The sequence below is a fragment of the Macaca mulatta genome, chromosome X, assembly GCF_049350105.2.
Source record: "Macaca mulatta isolate MMU2019108-1 chromosome X, T2T-MMU8v2.0, whole genome shotgun sequence".
Lineage (NCBI taxonomy): Eukaryota > Metazoa > Chordata > Mammalia > Primates > Cercopithecidae > Macaca > Macaca mulatta.
In genome coordinates this window covers 19,376,196-19,398,461 of record NC_133426.1, presented here as the reverse complement: position 1 = coordinate 19,398,461, position 22,266 = coordinate 19,376,196, and the positions used below count along the sequence as shown (strand labels likewise).

The following is a 22,266-nucleotide window of genomic DNA, read 5'->3' as shown; positions in this document are numbered from 1 at the left end:
CCAGTGACTTTAATATATTTTGCTCCATTTGTTTTGGTAACATCTGCTCAATCTGTTCTTTTTATTTTGAATTCTTAGTTGGGTTCTCATTTTCTCTATTAGAAGCAGCTTTTCTGGAACTTCTTGGGTACCTTTTCTAGACTATTCACAAAGTCGATAACAAGAGGAGTAATTATGTAAAAAGTGTCAATATTTTTAGATCCTAGAGTGGTCCAAAACTGTCCTCTTGATGTAGTGCTTAGCATTGTCTAGTTACTACATTGGAAGAACAAGATGCCTTGTATATTTTAAGTGTCTAATCATGTATTTATTTTGCCTCAAACCCTGTTACTCCCTTTACATTCAGGCATTGTTAGAAGCAGAGAAAGTAGACGTACAATACTGTTGTTTTTTTCAATTCAGAAGAGGCTAAAACATTATGAAGCTGGTAACTCTATGCCCACACATGGAAATAATCTGCCTGAGCAATTCCTGTCACAATATCAATTTGCAATAGAGGTGAGCAGAATGTAATTCATGGACAACCTTGCTGTACTTTCCAGTGAAGGGTTATAGGATCTCTGACATTTTGGTATGATTTTTGTATGCAGTGCCCAAGATTTCAAGCAACTCTAGGTTTCTATGATCTTTAGTCATAGGTCATTTGGCAGGAGAGGAGAAAAGTGGTCTGGATAAGAGATGAAAAGGGGTCTTGAGAAAATTAATGAGACGCTGAAAGAGATACAGCTGGGTCAGGGAGTGATCACTGTTTCCAAGTAATAAAATTTGTTCTGTGGGGCCGTAGAGCAGCAGTGTGTTTGTGCGTAGCCCAACCCTGACTTTTCTGTATCAGTTGAAGATTGGGAGTTGATCATCTTGGCATGAAATTGAGTGGCTAGAAAGAAGTAGGGGTAGTATCCTAGGGGGTGATGACATAAGGCAGTGACGATGGTTAAGAAATTAGAAATCAGGAGTGGTAGAGAAACGGTGGTCATTGCAGTAGAGAGAGACGAGTAAACGGAGTCCATGAGGAAATATATTATGTAGGATTTGACAGTTGACTGTTCTCTGGTCTCTCTGGTGACTGAGAGAGAGGGGCCCCATTGATTGATTGATTGAGAGAGGGTCTTGCTCTGTTACCCAGGTTAGAGTGCAGTGACATGATCATGGCTCATTGCAGCCTCCTCGACCTCCCAGGCTTAAGCAATCCTCCTGCCTCAGCCTCCCGTGTAGCTAGGACTACAGGTGTGCACCACCATGCCCAGCTAATTTTTAAATTTTTTGCAGAGGTGAGTTTTTACCACATTTTTCAGGCTGGTCTTGAACTCCTGGCGTCAAGTGATCCTCTTGCCTTGGCTTCCCAAAATGCTAGGACTACAGGCGTGAGCCACTGTGCCCAGCAGGGAGCCCCATTTAACTTGAAGCATGGTGATCAGGTTGGAAATAATGGAGAAGTAGCCAGTAATAAGGGTCGATAAACTATTCATTGTCCTATGGGGGTGAGTATTTGGAAATCTTTTACTGAAAGTCCCTATAAATTTGGGTAGATAACCAACTGAAACCTTTATGTTTGAACTAGATAAAATGTAATATCTCAGGAGTAGGGAATGTGTTGTCAATTCCAACAGTACCGTTCCTGATCTTTGTCTTCCTTTGTCACCATGTTCCATGAATCTGTATTGTGTTTTCTCTGTGCAGAGCCTATAGCAGGTCTTTGTGGAAGGCACAAAGAAGAATTGCTGCTCTCCGGAACTTATAAGTGGAGAACATTGAAATGAACATTCTCCATTGTAATAGAAAAGGACAAGGAATTTCTCAAGACCAGAAAAATGTATCAATTGGGATATTTTACTGTGCACATTGTCTTCCCTACTCTTCTTAAAAAAACCCAAAATATCCCTCTTAAAAAATAACATAACCACAAAAAGCACCATTTAAGAAGCACATGATTAAAATAGGTGATTTCATGTTTTGTTTTGTTTTTCAAATGAGGATTTTCTTTTGCATTTTTTGTGGCTTGGTGCCTTTGTGTGTATTACAGAGAAAGCAGAAAATAATGGAGAAATATTTTAGTACAGGAAGATGAGAACATGCAAAATGAATGATGAAAGACTTACCATTTATTCAGATAATGAGGATTTAATTTGCCTAAAACTCAGGCATCTTAAAAGAGAACTTACAACCCTAAGACTCCTGTTCCTCCCAAGACTTGCTATTAAACTGAAGTTAAAATGAATGAAAGAATGAATGAATATGAATGACTGCCAAGTACAGACTATATTGACCTTTTGCTTCACCAGACCGGAATTTACTCTACAAAAAGTTTCATCTTAACTGCATTTACTGAATCTGTCCCCACCCCAAACTTGAATCCCATTTTTAAAAAAAAGTCAGTCATGGTTTTTGAAGTCAGCAAAATCAAAGTATGTTCATGTTAAGTGGAGATGCTTGTCAAATAGCTGAGAAATGAAAGTATCTGTGAAATCTGTATAATTTTAAAATTATGATATACTTAAAGTAAATAGTTCTAAGAGTAACAAAAAAAAATGGAACCTCAAAATTTGGGGAGCCTGGTTTTCATCACACTTGTTTTTTCTCCCACTTGAGAAACTGTAATTACTTTGATTTGTGTTTCAAAAGAATTTTTACTTATGAAGAACTAGAGAACTGCTAGAAAACTGAGCAATTAAGCTATGGATCCTATGCAAATAGATGACAACCTTTAAATCAATACTTCTTCAAATACTGGGAAATGAGGAATCTATAAGCATTATCCTTGAGCATATATGAAAAACGTTACAAAGTGAAGTTAACTCTTTTTTTCAGTCCCTTACAGATGTATGAATAAGGAATTCATGGGTTTAATTAGAAGACCAGGAAATATGTTTTTGAGTTTGAAAACATTTGATACAATGTCTCAATACTTTATTTGGATCAACATGAATTGGAAATTACTTTACATCGTCTACTTAGTCACAAAGATATTAACTGTAAAAAACTATAAGTAAAGGGTGATGATAAATGGCAGGGAATATTCTATATGGGTGGTGTCTTTCGAATTACTGTCATGACTCATTTTACATCTGATGTTCTTAACGTCCTTACTAATAACTTGGAAAAGAAAATATAATGACACACGAATGAAAGCTGCATGTGATTTCTAGTTGGGAGATGTTGCAAACCAAATCAGACCTTATGGAAAGACATCAATAATGTGGAGGGGTAGAACATCATTTTTCACTACCTCAGTGTATGCTATTTTCTTAGAACTTTACTTTTTCTGGCCGGGCGCAGTTGCTCACGTCTGTAATCCCAGCACTTTGGGAGGCCAAGGCAGGTCGATCACCTGAGGTCAGGAGTTCAAGACCAGACTGGTCAACATGGTGAAACCCTGTCTCTACTAAAAATACAAAAATTAGCTGGGCATGGTGGCACACGCCTGTAATCCCAGCTACTCAGGAGGCTGAGGCATGAGAATCGTTTGAACTCGGGAGGCGGAGGTTGCAGTGAGCCGAGATCGCACCACTGCACTCCAGCCTGGGCAACAGAGTGAAACTCCATCTCAAAAACAAACAAACAGAAAAAAAAAAAAACAACTTTATTTTTTCTGATTATAAAAGTAGTAACTATTTTGTAGAAACACTAAAAGTAAAAAAAAAAAAAAAAAAAAAAAAAAGTAAAGAGCTAAAAAGCACTGATAATTTAATCACGCTGGGGCAATCACTGTTAACTTTTTAAAATATTTACTTTCAGTCCTTTTACCATACATTTTTAACTGGTTGAGATCATATCACACACATAATTTTTTCCACACACATAACTTTGTATCTTTTCCACTTAGCATTATATAAAATTTCCCATGTCATTACAAACTTTTTGTAAACATCCCTTTGAAAGGCTGTGTGTAATGCTCGGTTTTAAGGCTCTAGATACATAGAGGACCAGATCTGGGAGAACTGGAATTTGGTGGTTGCGTGAATTCCCATCAACATTATGTTTAAATCTACCATGTTATAGCTGAGAACGCAACATTTTCTTTACAACATAAACATAAAAATACCGTGGGAAAGCAGTTTGGGCTTGTGGACTGCATAGAAGTAGGCATTCTGCAAAGACTTGTTGAATTAATGTACTCCCTATAGGATCTGAACAGGATTCCAGTTCTCCCTTCCTTACTTATCTTGAAAGAAGCCTTTAAGAGAAGCCTTTGGCAGGAGGCCTGGCCAATTCCAGGTAAAGGACTATGAATTCAGCTTTTCATGTCTAAGTATCTGGCAGCTATTTCCACTAGTGGCTTTAGAAATCTGTACTACCTGAGTTGATGGTCTCATCTGGCCCGTTTCTTAACTGCGTCGGGAGGAGTATCTGGCCTGACAATTTAGGATTTCTTCATCCCTTATTGAATGGATGCCAAGCTTTGCAAAAGATGGCTTGGGGTAATTTTCTATGGTGGTGTGTTTGCTCCTGAGTATCAAAAGTTTCAATAAAAGGCTTTCTATTCTCAGACAACAGCCCATTTTCCCCAGATACATGCCTTGTTGTTTTTCCATCATTAACAGTAGATAAGTTTGGATGCAGCCAGAAGCAGTTGGCATGGACCCGCACTTGAGGGACTCGTGGGATGGTCTTCCAGCCACTCACTGTAGGCACCGTCTTACCTGATGCCTTCTTGACCTGAAAGTTCTTTGTTCCATTAGCTTTTTCCTCCTGGGCAATGACTTCTATGGTGATGGCTGATGCTTTCCTTCTCTTTCCATGTTTCAGTTACCACTTTCCTCCCAGCATGTCTATGATGTGTAATTCTCTTATAAAAGTTGCTTCTTGCTCATAAGTCCCCAAGCAGAGGAATGGAGCAGTTAACCTGCTGTTTCAAAAAGTTGTAATTGAAACCGTCATTCTCTGTAACTAGAATTCATAAAGAAGCATTATGATGATAGAGTTTTTAATTCAGTAAAATTCAATAACAGTAATAATAGCTAAGCACTTTACCTACCTAGAAAACCTATGAGATGTATATTGTTATGCCCATTTCGTAAGTGAAAACTGAGGCATAGAGAGGTTAAGTAGCTTCCACAAGATTACATAACTGTAAGTCTTCTTAATACTAATTCAATCTTACCACTAGGTGCTGAAAGTGGCACGGGTTTATTCATTCCATTGTTAGATCCCTAGTGCCTAGTTAATTCATTGCATTCAGGCCTCTCTCTATAAATCTAAATATTTTGTGATGGATGTTGAGTTTCCTGTTGACTGAAGTAAATTAAGAATATTTAGCATATCCTGTGCAAGGCACATGGGCAGATACAAAGATTACCAGAACCCAGTCCTCCTCCTCCAGCGTTTATAGTCCAGTTGATTCAACAGACACATAGAAAAGTAGCCATAAATACAAGACAGAGGACAGTGAATGCTGGTTTAGAGATTCAAAGTGAGTTCAGTAGGAACATGGGGGAGGTGAGAGAGAATTCCAATAGTTGACATCTAGGATATTTTCATGGAAGGCATACAATATGGATTTACCCCTCATTGTTGAATATGTCTTACTAAGTAGTAACTGGAGTGTCCTGAGCTTAATTTGATCTCTTTTGGGATCTCCATTCTTGAAGCACCTTAGAATCATCTTTCTAAATGTTTTGCTATACATCTAGAAGATGTATCAAATGTGGACCTTGGCTGGGTGCAGCAGCTCATGCCTGTAATCCCAGCACTTTGGGAGGCCGAGGTGGGAGGATCTCTTAAGCCCAGGAGTTGGAGACCAGCCTGGGCAACATAGTGAGACCCCGTCTCTAGAAAAAAAAAATTAAAAATCAGCTGGGCATGCGGCCGGGTGCAGTGGCTCACGCCTGTAATCCCAGCACTTTGGGAGACCGAGGCGGGCGGATCACCTGAGGTCAGGAGTTCAAGACTAGCCTGACCAACATGGTGAAACCCCGTCTCTACTAAAAATACAAAAATTAGCCAGGCATGGTGGCAGGCACCTGTATTCCCAGCTACTCAGGAGGCTGTGACAGGAGAATCATCTGAACCCAGGAGGTGGAGGTTGCAGTGAACTGAGATCGTGCCATTGCACTCTAGCCTGGGCGATGAGAGTGAAACTCCGTCTCAAAAAAAAAAAAAAAAAAGCTGGGCATGATGGTGTGTATCTGTAGTCTCAGCTACTTGAGAGGCTCGCTTGAGCCCAGGAGGTTGAGGCTGCGGTGAGCTATGATGGAACCACTGCACTCCAGCCTGGGTGACAGAGCAAGACCTTGTCTCTTACCAAAAAAAAAAAAAAAAAAATGTACCTTACCTCTGGCTGTATTTAGGAAGCTCCTGTTTTGACTAAGTATGTGGCTTGAACTCATTCTTTCTAATAAAAACAAAATATAAAAATGATATCATTGGCGGGGCATGGTGGCTCACGCCTGTAATCCCAGCACTTTAGGAGGCCGAGGTGGATGGATCACAAGGTCAGGAGTTCGAGACCAGCCTGGCCAACATGGTGAAACCCCATCTCTCCTAAAAATACAAAAATTAGCTGGGCGTGGTGGCAGATGCCTGTAATTCCAGCTACTCAGGAGGCTGAGGCGGGGGAATCACTTGAACCCGGGAGGCAGGGGTTGCAGTGAGCCAAGATCGCGCCACTGCACTCCAGCCTGGGTGACAGTGCAAGACTCTATCTCAAAAAAAAAAAAAAAAAAAAAAAGAAAGAAAAAGATATCATTGAGCCTTCTTAAGTAACTTGACGTAATATTCTCTGCCTTTTTTCTGTAAAATAGAGGAGCCCAGATAATGGGGAAAAAAGGAATAAATGTTATTCTTTGGGAATCTGTGGAGCAGATTATGAAAGTAAAGAATGAGTCCTAAGATATTAAAGTCAGAGCTATTTAGTGTTAGCGAGATTTAGAGGTAGTCTTTATGGAAGCAGTAGGTTATCTTTCAGAGCCGTAGAAAGAGTGTTTCAAGTAAGACAGAGGTGAATGAACACAGCAGGCATCCCTGAGATGGAAAGCTTCTGGAAAAAGATGGGTTTGTTCTCTGACTCACCTCATTAGATACTGACTACACCCCTGATTATTTTGTGGTTGAATATTAAGTATCAGGATATCACAGCCTCATGAGCAAGTTTTGCTTTTTTGTTTGTTTGTTTTTTGTTTTTTCCCTTTTCTAATAGACATTTGTAGCCAGAGAGAGGCTTACAGGAAAAGAAGAATAGGTGGTAAAATATACATAACATAAGCAACTTAGCCGTTTTTAAGTGTGCAGTTCAGTGGCATTAAGGACATTCACACTGCTGTGCAACAATCACCACCATCCATCTCCAGAACTTTTTTTATCTTGCAAAATTGAAACTCTATACCCATTGAGCTACCCGCCCCCATCCCTAGACCCTGGCAACCACCAGTCTACTTTCTGCCTCTAATTTTGACTACTCTAGGTACCTTATATAAGTGAAATCATGCAGTATTTGTCTTTTTTGTAAGTGGCTTATTTTTACTTTAATGTCTTTTAGATTCATCCATGTTGCAGCAAGTGTCAGAATTTCCATCATTATTATTATTGTTGTTATTATTATTATTATTATTATTTTAGATGGACTCTGGCTCTGTCGCCAGGCTGGAGTGCAGTGGCACGATCTCAACTCACTGCAACCTCCGCCTCCTGGTTTCATGTGATTCTCCTGCCTCAGCCTCCCAGTAGACGAGATTACAGGCGCATGCTAGCACGCCCAGCTAATTTTTGTATTTTTAGTAGAGACGGGGTTTCACCATGTTGGCCAGGATGGTCTCGATCTCATGATCCACCTGCCTCGGCCTCCCGAAGTGCTGGGATTACAGGCGTGAGCCACCACGCCTGGACAATTTCCTTCCTTTTTAAGGCTGAATAATATTCCAATGTATTCCCTAAGTCTTTTTTTTTTTTTTTTTCCAAAGCAAGATCTTGCTCTGTCACCCAGGCTGGAGTGCAGTGGCACAATCGGGGCTCACTGCATCCTCAACTTACTGACTCAAGCTATCTTCCTGCCTCAGCCTTCCAAGTAGCTGGGACTACAGGTGTGCACCACCACATCCAGCTAAATTTTTTGGAATTTTTTAGTAGAGACAAGGTCTTACTGTGTTGCCCAGGCTGACCTCCAACCCCTTAGCTTAAGCAATCCTACTGCCTCGGCCTCCCAAAGTGCTAGAATTACAGGCATAATAAGCCTTTTAAGTAACAGTTTTTTGGTTGAAAACAAAACAACAAAACACTATTGCAAGCATTTACCTCTTTTCTGATTGAAACTATTTTATTTCCCTTTTCTACTCTGAAAGACAGAAAAGCTCTGGAAAGTTCTGCTGGGGAAAGAAATTTCCCATTATTGTCTTCAGCTCAAGACATTTTTGGAGACATTTGACTAAACTGTTTAAATTTGTCAGATTATAAAGGTGTTTTTTCATATGTGTCAGGAGTTTCTCACGTGTCTATGTTTTTACAATGTTTTAATTTTCAAATGGTAGATTGATTGGTGTTTTAACAGGAAGCTGACTGTTCAAAATGATTACAGGCCCATTATTTTTCCACTAAACTTTTCGACGCTAGCATCAGAGCACTGAGAGACACCTGTACTGTAATGCTTCCCATTAGGGTAAATTCTCCGCGATGCCTCCCTGAGCCACCATATCTGTCTCTCTGACTCTCTAAATTGGAGTCTGAACTTAGTATTGTTGTTTGCACTTGACTGACACCCAGTAACTATGTGGCATGCATCTATGTGGACTTAAGGGCATAATAGAATTAGAAATTTTTCCATCATAGTGAAACCAATTCACAATCACTGATTTATCCCTGTAGTGACTGTAAACTATGAACTGCCTTTAGATAGGCAGTCTAAGTATCTCTCAAACCTTAATTTCATCTTTATTTTCACTGCCTTAGGTGGATTATTGTGTCAACCTCCCCATTGTCTTCTTGGCTTTTGCATGTCCTTGCTTTTCTTCTTCATTCCTCCCAATACCACCAGATCAATTGTCTTAAATTCACAAATTTGATTGTGCCATGCCTCTACTTATTTTTCATGACTACTGGTTGCCTTTAAGACAAAGCAAAAACTGTAACATTGGCCCTAACTTACTTTGCTGGCCTTTTGAGCCCAAGCAGCTCTCCAGTCACCTCCCTTCAACTCCCACTGCGAACCCCTGCCACCCCTGATCCTGTGCTGGGAAGTCCCCATTCCCTGCACACATACCTGCCTTGCCTCCTGCTTTTCTTCATCTAGAATACCCTTTCCACCAGTCTCTACTTGGCAAAATTTTACCCATCCTTTAGAATTTAATGCAAGCTGCATCATTGCTGTGAGGCATATTTTCCCATGAACGTTTGTTTATAGCTCTTTGTTTTCTTGTTCTATAGGTGCCTTTATCATAGTGCTTATCCCTTTGTATTGTGATGCTCTATTAATGACTCTGTCTCCACTGCTATATTGTCTTTTTAATTTTAGGGTTGGGGGTACATGTGCAGGTTTGTTACATGGGTATATTGCATAATGTTGGAGTTTGGGCTTCTATTGAACCCATCGCCCAAATAGTGAACATAGTACCCAATAGATAGTTTTTCAATACTTGCCCCCCTCTCTTCCTCCCCACTTTTGGAGTCCCAAGTGTCTATTGTTTCCATTTTTATGTCCATCTGCACCCACTGTTTAGCTCCCTCTAATAAATAAGAACATGTAGTATTTGGTTTTCTGTTTCTATGTTAATTTGCTTAGGATCATGGCCTCCAGCTGCATCCATGTTGCTGCAAAGGACATGATTTCATTCTTTTTTATGGCTGTATAGTATTCCATGATCTATATGCACCTCATTTTCTTTATCCAATCCACTGTTGATAAGCACTTAGGTTGATTCCATTACTTTGCTATCATGAATAGTGCTTCTGCTGCTAAATTTTGAACCCTTTAAAGATCTAGGACTCTGCCCATCTCTCCTTTGTAGATACAGCATCCGGCTTAGATTGAGGCTCATGGCAGTTCTAGAAAAGAATGCTGAATGAATGAACGAATGAATGAATGAATGAGGAATGAATGAATGAAGGTAATTGAATCCAGCCTTCATTTTAGAGGTATAAAGAAAAACTGAAGAAAATGTGGCTTTGACCTCAGGTATCTCTTACACATAGAAATGTCATGAGCAAGCGTGGGATACATGTCAGTCTGTGTGTCCCACACATTCCTGAAAGCTGCTACTTTTAGCCAATTGGACCTTAGTTGACTCTTAAAGGTGAGATGGGATTCAAATATACTGGGGGAGGAGGTGCCATCTCCAGGTAAAGGCCTGGATTATGTCATGATTGAATACGTAAAATATTTTGGATCTGAAAAGATCTTTGTATGCTAGTTGAATTCATACAGCTACTTTTTGGGAAAATTAAGATTTAGTCCACATGTGTACAGCATGTTTCATGATAAAGCACTGGACAAATAAAACCCCAACTGGCCCCATGATACTTATTCCAGCCATATCATCTTTCTCTCTCCCTTACCCACCATCTTAAACTTTCAAAATATATCTAAAAGGAAGGCATTGTTAATCAAAAGATAAAAAACTAATCCTCTAGTAGGAAGAGTGTTTATGATTTCCTTTTATCTGTCATAACAACAGAAAATAGCATTTTAAACATTTTAAAGCATGATGGTGAATTATGTTTTGCCAATGTGGTATATGAAATGGAAATTTACTCTGGCTCGTTCATCCTCTGTGAATAAGATGATCCTACAACAAAATAGCATGCAGGCTCCTCTCTCGGGAACAGTGAGGGTAAAATATAAACAGTATTTTCATATACTGTCAGACGTTTAGAGGACCGCCTTCCATGATTTTAATATTGTCTGGCTGTACCTTCTCCACTTCATTTAGCACATAAGTAGGTTTTGATCCCATCTTCGACACTGCATTTCCCCATCATGAGAAGCCCCTACTAAATCTTCAGAAAGTCGTTTTGCTTCAACGAAGAGACAGTCTCACCCCTCCTGTTACTGTCATATGGTTCTTTCCAGTTTTTTAGAACATGGCCTCTAGAGGTGTTCAAAAACCAAGCAAATGAAGCAAATGATCAGACTTTGGCAGAAGTTAAACTACATGATAAATGATAGAATTTGGCTCAAATTCTACTGGTATACACACATACACAGAGGTTCCTCTGTGTGTGTGTATGTCTAATATACAAATATAAAACAGACTTCATCTGTATATGTTCAGTAGAATGATAGATACTAAAGTTTTTATTGGACAGATTGAAAGAGTAAATCCTGAAAGACAAACAAATATTGAAGAATCTAAGATAGGACCAGGTGTTTTGTATTCAGAGAAAGTTTCCCATTAGTCTTGAGAGCTGAAGAGAAAGATAGCTGTTAGGAGACATGGCAAGTTGCAGCAGCAATTAGAAGTAAACCCTGGAGTTTCTTCTGAACTTTGGGAATGTATATGAACAGCTATTAAGAAGCACTATACACACACACACATATATATATATATATATATATTTATTTTAGATGTAGTCTCACTCTGTTGCCCAGGCTGGAGTGCAGTGGCACGATCTCGGCTCACTGCAACCTCCGCCTCCCAGGTTGAAGTGATTCTCCTGCCTCAGCCTCCCAAGTAGTTCAGATTACAGGCACACACCACCATGCCCAGCTATTTTTTGTATTTTTAGTAGAGATGGGGTTTCACCATGTTGGTCAGGCCGGTCTCGACCTCCTGACCTTGTGATCTGCCTGCCTCAGCCTCCCAAAGTGCTGGGATTATAGGCGTGAGCCACTGTGCCTGGCCAAGAAGCAGTATATATTCTGAGTGCATTGGTGTAGGGGTGTGTAAGGGGTGATGGGAGAAGATGATTAAAAATTGAGTCTTATGGGAGATCAAATGAAGCAGATGGAATCTGGGGATAGGATCTTTGTCTAGAAAATTATTGAAAAGGCTGGTGCGGTGGCTCATGCCTGTATCCCGGCACTTTGGGAGGCCAAGGCAGGAGGATCGCTGGAGCTCAGGAATTTGAGACCAGCCTGGGCAACATAGTGACTTTGTCTCTACTGAAAAGTAAAAGTAGCCAGGCATGGTGGTACACACCTGTGGTCCCAGCTACTTGGGAGGCTGAGGTGGGAGGATCGCTTGAGCCCAAGAGTCCAAGGCTACTACAGTGAGCAGTGATTGTGCCGCTGCACTCCAGCCTGAATGACAGAGCAAGACCCTGTCTCAAAAATAAAAACAAACAAACAAAAAGAAAGAAAATTATTGAAATAGTCCCCATGATGGTAACAAGGCTCTAGACTGGCATCAAAGAATAAGGAGATAAATCTGAAAGCACAGCCTTGGTGATGGGTTAGATGTGAGAAGGCACAATAAGAGGTGAATTTCAAGTCATAAGCCTAGGAGACAGGATAGGCAAGAGAATTTAGGAAGAGGAGGTGATGATGTTCACTCACCTATTCCCTAGACTACTCATTCTTGTGATGTGTTCATGGGTGCCACAATAAGTAGGAATTCTATAGTCAGATAAGTTTGGAATATACTGAGATAAAGTTAAGGATAAAGTTAAACAGTAACTGAATGACTTTTCATAGCCTTTAATATGCTATGATGAATTGATTAGACGGAGTATTCTGTCTTTGCCAAATTTATCAGGTTATGGGGGTAGGTGTTTTGGAGATTGTGTCGGGGAGGGAGGGTGCACTTCGGAAAATGATTTCAGAACAAGAGAATGGGATGTGTGTGTGTGTGTACGCATACCTGGGCAATAATCACCCATCAAAGTGAGAGTCTTTTGATCATATTAGATATAGCACCTGAGAGAATGTGAGACAACAGGCTAGTTTGAGGAGTATGTGGAAGTCAGGCAGAGAGGTGTTCACCGGAAACATAGCTGAGATTAGATTCTTCTTTATAGCAACCAATAATTAATAGGAGGACAGGTGATGTGTGTTGGGAGTTGAGGTGGGGTGGACAAGGGGAAGCAAGGCAAGGGCAACCGAGGCCCAGGAAGACATCCCAGACAAATGTGCTGTCACCAGTAACCAGGTCGGAAAAAGCTGGTACATGGCAGTGATTGAAACAGGAGGGCTCTAATCTAAGAGGCATAGAGGCTCTCTGGTTTGTCAAGGAGGACATCTCCTCTCTTTCTACCTGTTGTGGTAGGTGCTAATGCTAGGGCAAAGGGTGAGTGAATGGTATCCCAGTACTCCCTGCTGCACTCAACAAACACTTCATCGACCTCTCACTTTGTAAGGATAAGAGAATAATGAGCATTTAGGTCCTACTCTCAAGATGGGCACTATTTCTGAAGAAAAAGGGCAAGAAAGGTAGTTAAACTGCTACCTGTGATATGCTTGATAGATTGATTGATTGACTGATTGACCGTAGAGACGAGTTCTTGCTATGTTGCCCACCCTGGTCTCAAACTCCCTGGCTCAAGTGATTCTCTCACCTCAGCTTCCCAAAGTGTTGGGATTACAGGTGTGAGCCACTGCCCCCAGCAAGTGTGATATACTTGACGCCTGCTTCTACAGCAGTTATGAATCTGACAAGGTCTTTAACTGTGATTGGGCAAAGAGGTTTAATATATTTGAATTCTCTAACTTTTTGAGGCAACCAAGGAAATAAACATCATATGAATAGCTCTAAGTCTGAAGCCCAATTTCATAATCAGAAAATTACTTTTAAAATTTTAGTTTTCCTTATAACCAAGTTTAAAAATAGACTGCGAAGCACACCCCTTTGGAGAAGTTGGAATTGGCATAACAGTATGTGAGGTGTTACAAAGGTAAACCCTGACCCTGGAATGGAACTACAAGTGTAGTTTTTTTTCTTTTACTGGACCATACGCTTTATTTTTAGAATTTTGAGTTGTGTTTCACTCTGGCGTATCTTCTATTGATATCAAATAGTTTAAGCTGGGCCCACCAAATGTGGATGAGATGACAGTTTCTAATGTAAATTTCTCAGGGAGCAGAAAAGGCTTCCGGGGAAACACACAAGGCGCCCCATTGTAAGGACACTCCTTTGTGCTAGCTCTTTTCTGGCTCTGACTTGAGCTGGCTCACAGGGCTTCTGCTCTGCGCCTACCACTCCTCGCTGAGAGCCAAGAAGACTTTTCATAATGCCATCTGTCATAGGTGTTCATGAAGGGGGCATGTAAAAATAAATATAAAAAGTTTACAGTGAGTTTTAATAGCAGTTTAGGGATTTTTCTGAATTATGGTACGCAAAAACTGAAAAGTTACAGATATGGTCATATATAGATAACTGTTTTGACCCTCCCTCTGTCACGTGTCCTGTAGCTCTCTGTATCCCATATATGAGCAGGATTCAGGATAACTGTGTGGAATGGTTGGGTACCCCTCAGCACACCGTTCTGGAGAACCAGCCCCACAACTGCAGTTTCAGTGTTTGCTTTGATGTTCACCATCCTCCTGCCTTTTTTCCCACTTTCCTGCCTCACACTAAATGGGCACTGAATAAATCTGTACTGAACAGAAAGGGAAGGAATACTCTCAGATACCAGTGTTGTAATAGGAATGCCATCAAAGAGTCATGTTTATCTTGTGTCTTACCAGCTGTTTGAAAAGTCATCTCTTGTCTTTGGCTTTCTGTGAGTGATATGTGTGAGTGATATGGCTCTGTGTCCCCACCCAAATCTCATCTTGAATTGTAATCTGAATTATAATCCCCATGTGTTGGGGGAGGGACCTCGTGGGAGGTGATTAGATTATGGGGGCGGTCACCCCATGATGTTCTCATGATAGTGAGTGAGTTCTCACGAGATCTGATGGTTTTATTAGGGGCTTTTCCCCACTCATTCTTGTCCTTCCTGTGACCATGTGAAGGACATATTTGCTTCCCTTTCTGCCATGATTGTAAGTTTGCTGAGGCCTCCCCAGCCATGCTGAACTGTGAGTCAATTAAACCTCTTTCCTTTATTAATTACCCAGTCTCAGGTATAACTTTACTAGCAGCATGAGAAAGGACTAATAAGGTGAATATTTGAGTACTGTCTACGGGTAGCTTCTCAGACCACCATCTTCTTCTTATAATAGCTGCCAGAAAGTCAGACCTCTGGACAGGGGAGGTTCATCAGCTGCTATAATGCAGGGAGCTCGCTCTCTCCTCCCACTACCCATTGAACCTGGCTGCCTTTGTGATGCGAGAGTTGTATGTGGTATTCTTGGAGAGGAGATTTTCAGAGATTTTCTTCTCCTTAGCATTGTGCTATAATTGGAAGCTTGGAGTTTGCATGTGAATTGGAATAAAGTAGGAGAAGGAATTTTATACTCTTGATTTGAGCAGGATCTTGGTCTCACGTTCTGCAGTCACAAAGAAACAAATACATTAGTCATTTGGGAACTAGATTCCCCTGGACTCCAATCCAGCGATTGCCTTTCCTGTAAGCATTAGTTTCTTCATTTTGGCAGAGAAAAGACAAAAAATTAGTTGCTCCACTAACTGAAATCATATGGTGGTTATCTGTCTTGATGCTGCACCACTGGATCTTGTAGAGCTAGGAGTACATATGATACTCCCACTGTACACAAAAATCCTGAAACGTTTATTTAGTGTTTTTGGCAAGCGAGCGAATGGGAGAGATAGTTACATTATTAAATGTTCAAAGGAATGAACTTTCTGAATTATTGATTTTTAAAAGTCAAGTTTTAAATGGAGATAGGTATATGGCAAGAAAGACAAAAGTTGACAGCAGTCTGGTAATTACCATGTGTAGAAGTAGATCCATAGCGATACAGATACAGCTCTATCCATCCAACCATATGCACATCCTTTCCCAGACAAAGCAGATCTGACTAATGTGGGTGTGTGTACTGGGAAGTCTTCAGCTGCCTCACAGAAGGAAGAGGAAATAATGGGCCAAGTTAGGGAGAAGAACCTGAGAGTCTATTCTATAACGTCATATGGCAAAATGGGTCTGTTTCCAGATCCCTTGGGAGGTGAATGGGCTGTGTTCTGAGCATGTCAACACAGCCCCTAAGTGCATGGCTGGTGTTTGTTGTGGATAAGCCACCTTCCTTAAGGCACTCAGGGGAGCAAGAATACTGTGGAGGAAGCCAAAGAGGAGATCCTGTATCCTCTTCCCCAGCCACTGCAAGCCTAACATTCCTCTTTGTTGCCTTCTAGGTGGAGGAGAGATGTATGGATGCGATTCCTGATTGTTCTGTCCACTTAGCCCTGCAGTGTAGCTGGCATTCAGTTATCCTTGAGATATCTGTGTACTGGAGCTAGACGTTGCGTTCATGAGGCATGCCCTTTGAAATTTAGGATTCTATTCATTTTAAGCCCCATTGACCAAAGATGTTTTCAGAGGTAGAGGGAGCTGGAAGGCTGATAGGAAAGCAATAATTCACCACCTTTTTTGTATGCTCTTGTATATAAGGAAGGGCAGGGGCTAGAGGTTCTCAACTAGGGATGTTTGGAAAGGTGTGTAGTGTTCAGGGTACATGCAATGACTGGGGGGCACTATAGACTTTGAGTGGGTAGTGGCAAGGGTTGCTAAAGGTCCTTTAATGTGTGAGCCAGTCTTCTACAATGAAGAAACACCTCACCTAAAATGCCAGTAAAGGGTAACACTGAGAAGGAGAAACAGGGTTTGGGCCTCTATGAAGGCTCATACAGTCATGGGAGTCTGCCTGCTTAGCCTTCTGGGCAGTCTGAGCCCAGAGATGCTAGATACAGCCTTCCAGTTTTGGTTCATAGCTAGCTAGCTTGCTTCCTTCCTTCCTCCCTCCCTCCCTCCCTCCCTCCCTCCCTCCCTTCCTTCCTCCCTTCCTTCCTTCCTTCCTTCCCTCCCTCCCTCCCTCCCTCCCTCCCTCCCTCCCTCCCTTCCTTCCTTCCTTCCTTCCTTCCTTCCTTCCTTCCTTCCCTCCCTCCCTCCCTCCCTCCCTTCTCTCCCTCCCTCCCCCCTTCTATCCCCCCTTCCCTCCCTCCTTCCCTCCCTCCTTTTCTCCCTCCTTCCCTCCCTCCTTCCCTCCCTCCTTCCTTCCCTCCCTCCTTCCTTCCCTCCCTCTTTCCTTCCCTCCCTCCTTCCTTCCTTCATCTAACTTTCTTCCTTCCCTCCTTCCCTCCTCCCTCCCACCCTCCTTCCTTCCTTCCCTCCTTCTCTTTTCTTCTCCCCTTCCTTTTCCTTCCTTCTCTCCTTCTCCTTCCTTCCCTCCTTTTGCTTCTTTCCTTCCCTCTTTCTCTTTCCTTCTGTCCTCCTTTCTTCCACGTACCCACCACTTCAGTGGCCAACTATCCTCCCCCATGTTTCCCTCAGCAATATTGTCACATCGTCTGATCTACTGTACTCAAGTTCCTCTCTGAACTAAGTCATTTAGTAGCAATGACAAGTTCTTAGGCCAAGTGGGAATAGAGAAGGTAGATGCGTTTGGTGGGAAAGGAGAGAGAGAAGAGAGGGAGAAGAGTTAAAAAGATGTTTTATAATTTATCAAGGTATGACAATAGGCCTCTGAGTTTTTAATCCAAGAAAAGGCATTTGATTAATACTAATGGACTCCCTCCCACATCAGTCAGTGGTTCTCAAATGTGAGTGTGCATCAGAATCCCATGGAGGGTGTGTTCCTAGAGACTGCTGGGAACCATCCCCAGAGTTTCTGATTGAGAAAGTCTGGGGTGGGGCCTGGGAATTTGCTTTACTAACAAGTTCTCAGGTGCTGCTGGTGCAGGGACCACACTTTTCTAGGTCTGGGTCCTAGAAACAAGAGAGACACTAGGCCAATTCCCATCTCCAGAGCACTGGCAGGAACAGGCTGAGATGGGGAGAAACTTTGCCATATTCTAGACTTTTAATTATGGCCCATGAAGGAGAAGGGAAGATTTAAGGGCCAGCACTTCCCAGAAGATGAGGATAATACCAGCTTCACCATCACACCTGTTGCTGGGATCCATGCAGAGGCCAGTGTGCTGTGTTTTCTGAAATAGGAAGGAAACAAACCACAGTGAGCTTTGCTTTTTTGTGTCCTTCTGTACCAAATAAGTGCATTGAACTGGTGGCCTTTGCTTGATGTCTGGTAGCTTGGACGTTTTGGTAAACCAGGATATCAAAGATAATGGGCAATACTTTCTTTTGTTACTAAAGAAGGGGAAGTTGTAAAAATGTGCAACCTGTTGAAGGTCTCTCTAAAGGAAGGCATCTGGTTTAATGCCCAAACCCCGTTACATGTGTGCTTTTTTTTTTTTTTTCAGGGAAACAAACAAAGTCAGGAGTAGGGACAGTGTTTACTATTGCCTTTCCTGAATTATTTGTTCAGTGATACCAGAAGCACTGGTTGTTTTTGTATGTGTTAACAATGGTGATGCTTTATTCCAGCCCCAGAAAGGGAAAAACAAATATATTGGCAGGGATGCTGCTGGAAGTGTGAACAGGAATGTGAATGAAATGAACACTTTGAGAGCTGCTATTTTTACTATCATACCTGATTTTTCAAAATAATTCTAAGAACAGTTTTTCATCAAATTTGACCTGATGCCAGAATAACATCAAGCTTTTTTCATCCCTAATGTTCCCCTGGAATCATAAAATGTTATTAGTTTGAGTACTTAGCAGCAGTTTAGAGGTGGCATATTATGTAGGTTTTCATTTTTTATCCAATATAGAAGGCCCTGCGGCACTAAATAAAAATGTCACCGTGTAGAATGTAAAGGCTTTCTGTCACAAATGTTTTTAAAAATTCATGAAGGGCTGAGGATTTGATTTATCTTATCCTCTTTCTGTGATTTATTCATATTTAATGTTAGGTTCAACTTTTGAAGCATGAAGAACTTTTCAAATTAAAAACTGTGGTGAATCAGTTTTATTTGAAGAAAAATTCTACCATGCCAGTTTTTGAATTATGCAGCTCATTCCTCTTCATGTGTTCAAGAGCCAGAGATGTTTGGTTTTCCCAGTGGCTGGAATTCTTACTGGCGAAACCCTTCATTGTTGCGGGGGAGGTTGATTTTCCCAGCTACGTGGTCGTGGCAGCTGTTGCCCTGGTATCAATAGATATTTTCCCTCAGGCATTTATCATGATCACACACGTGTGGTAGCAAAGGGGAAGAGCGGGAACAGACCTCGCCTTGGGAACCACTGGGTCTGTATATTTCTTTCTGTTTTTGAGCTGCTGAGTTGCCTGCGTTTTCAGGAACATCTTTAGGCGGAGATAAGATCCAGTCTTCTCTATGGACGGTTCATAAATAATGTTAATAGAATTAGCTGCAAATGAAGGAAAGGAAATGAACTCAAAACAAACTCATAATCTTTCTTTTTTTAAACTAGTCAGTGGAAGCATAGGGTCTGAGGCACTGGATTTTTTCCAAGCCCTTGGAGGCTTAAAAGACCAAAGGGAAAAGAGCTGCTTGCTGGACTCATTTTTGCCTTTGTGGCAGGCAGGTAGATCTGTCTAGAGGACATGAGAGTATCTCCCCTTTCTCTGGGAGGCAGGTGGAATTCTCGATGGCTAGTCAGGGATACAATAGGTTACACTGTCCTGGACATCCTGACTTCTGCCTGCCCACCCACCTGCCCGCCCATCCTGCCCTCCTGGGCCTCCATTCCTGTATCCCTTCCTTTTGATTTCTTCTCTCTTACTTCCACTTTTCCAGCCTGCTGTGACTTTTCAGCATCTCCGTTGGGCCAGCTATTGTACCTCCATAGACTGAGTCAGCTTCTCATAAAATGAGGGGAACTATGCCTGTTTTCTTTGCTAAAAATAGTCAACCTTTATAAGAGTATCAAGGAAGGAAGAGAATAAAAGCTACTAAGTGCCTACAAGGATAAAACCCTTTTTACCTATTTTTCTCCCTTGTTTGTCATTGGGGATGAAACCTATTAAAGGGTGGCAGCCAGTACACAGAGCGGGGCATAAACCAAAGAATGTGGCTTTTTAAACCAATTTCGAGCATTTTGTCATTATGATCTGGATCTTATTCCTTTGCTTAATGGAGACAATCATCTTGATAAGTAAAATCATCTGTTTTTCCCCTCAGACTATTGGGAAGAAGTTACCTGCAACTACAGCAACTCCAGACTCGTCAAAAACAGAAATGGACAGCAGGACAAAGAGTGAGTTTCCTTAGTTATCTATTTCACATTTAAAAGCATTTAAGGATTTCACAATAACAGAAATGTTTTTTAGAAATCCCTATATAACCTTGATAGCTTTTGCAAATGTATCAGAAAAATGTACACAATTGTATTTCATTCAATTCCCCACCATTAGGGTGGGCACAAGTTAGATTCAGAACTCTTGTGTTTTTTTTTTTTTTTCTTTTCCCTTATTACAGAATGTGGTTCTCTCCTGCTATATGTATCTCATTCGTGTGCAGAGCTCGGGTTTATCCATATATACCGAAAGCATTTTGCACCATTAAGGTGGCTGAAAGGTTTTAGAGAGTGGCAAATTTAGGGATTCACGAGCCTTCAGGTCAGAGAGGCCTAACCACTTGACCAATATTACTTACCCTTGACTTCCCACTGGCATCTTCAACACATCTCTGCTTGAATATCTCTAGATACCACTGCATGTCTGCAGGCAGGAGGCTCAAGTCTTTTTGGAAGGATTGGGCTAATGAATGGGAGGGGTTAACTGTGTTTTAGAACAGTGCTAGCCAATAGAAATATCATGTGTGAGCCACATATGTAATTCTAAATTTTCTAGTAGCCATGTTAAAAAAAAAAAAGGGAAAAACAATTGGACTTAATTTTAATGTATTTTTATTTAACTCAATATATCCAAATATTATGTCTACATGTTATCTACATAAAATTATTAAATGAGATACTTTCATTGCTCTCTTCATGTGAAGTCTTCACAATCCCATATGTATTTCATAGGCATAGTATACCTCAGTTTGGAGTAGCTACATTTTGAGTACTCAATAGTCATGTGTGCCTAGTGGCAACCATATTGGAAAGTGTAGTTTTATTTTTGTAATATTTTCTTTTTTAAACAATTTTGTGGGTACATAGTAAGTGCATATATTTATGGGATACATGTTTTGATACAGGCATGCAATGTGAAATAAGTACATCATGGAGAATGGGGTATCCATCCCTCAAGCATTTATCCATTGAGTTACAAACCAATTACACTCTTTATTTTAAAATGTACAATTAAGTTATTATTGACCATAGTCACTTTCTTGTGCTATCAAATAGTAGGTCTTATTCATTCTTACTATTTTTAATACCCATTAACCATTCCCCCTACCCCCCAGCCCCCAACTACCCTTCCCAGCCTCTGGTAACTATCTGCCTACTCTCTATGGACAGTGTAGTTTTAGAGTAATTCTGGGGTCCGAGAGGGGCTTCCCAGGCTTGAAAATGAACACAGTTCCAAATGTTCAGCTTTCCTAAGCATGTGGAAGAAACCTGGCTCCAGCCCAAGCCTTGTTCAGTCCTGAAAGCGTCTATTAACTACATCCACATACCTGGCCCTCTAGGAGCAGCATGGTGGGGAATGGGTTACTCATAAGAGTGGGTTTACAGAAAGCCCATATTCTAGGACCAGCTCTGTTATTAGCTAGCCACGTGAACTTGGGCAAACAATTTTATTCCTTTGGACTTCCTCTTCATCATCTGCATTGTCTATGAAGTCAGAGGGTTATACTAGAGATAAACCCCAGGGTTTATCCCAGCATCTTCATCCTCTCATTCAGTTCTAAAAGCTTTACAACTCAGAGGGGAAGGTTTCTGCATTCAGAAAATTAAGCAACTGATGGAAAAAAAGGAAGATGTGAACAATTCAGTAGGAATATGAGAAAGATGTCTTTGGGTATAGATGTTAATATGCCTGTAAATGGTAACAGGTCAGGAAAGGGAATTATTACTGTCAGCAAAGGCTTGAGGGATGTTTATTGACAGACATTTTTCATAGACACCAGGATAAGAATTTCTGCAGTTGGGCTGGGCGCAGTGGTTCACAACTGTAGTCCCAGCGCTTTAGGAGGCTGAGTGAGGCAAGTGGATCACTTGAGCCCAGGAGTTTGAGACCAGCCTGGGCAACATAGCAAAACCCCTAGCTGGGCACAGTGGTGTGTACCTGTAGTTCCAGCTTCTCGGAAGGCTGAGATGGGAGGATTACTCAAGCCTGGGGGGTTGAAGCTGCAGTGATTGAGCCAAGGTCACACCACTGCACTCCAGCAGGGTGGCAGAGTGAGACCCTGTCTCAAAAAAAAAAAAAAAAAAAAAAAAAATTCTGCAGTTTCACCCCACACACACTGTCTCTGGTTGTCAAGAACACATTCTGGGGTAATTGTTCCTCCATGATTTCCATTTAGTGCCACCCCAGGCCCC

General features: G+C 41.3%; 1 protein-coding gene across 17 annotated transcripts in view; it reads left to right on the top strand.

Annotated features, from left to right (window-relative positions):
* SH3KBP1 (SH3 domain containing kinase binding protein 1) overlaps positions 1 to 22,266 on the top strand; it is a 361,405-nt gene that overhangs the window by 224,812 nt on the left and 114,327 nt on the right. For all 17 annotated transcript variants that reach the window (XM_077989618.1, XM_015127045.3, XM_015127044.3 and 14 more), the window contains one exon: positions 19,959 to 20,034. In XM_077989618.1, the coding sequence (XP_077845744.1) occupies positions 19,959 to 20,034 (76 nt within the window). The remainder of the gene's footprint in view (positions 1 to 19,958; positions 20,035 to 22,266) is intronic.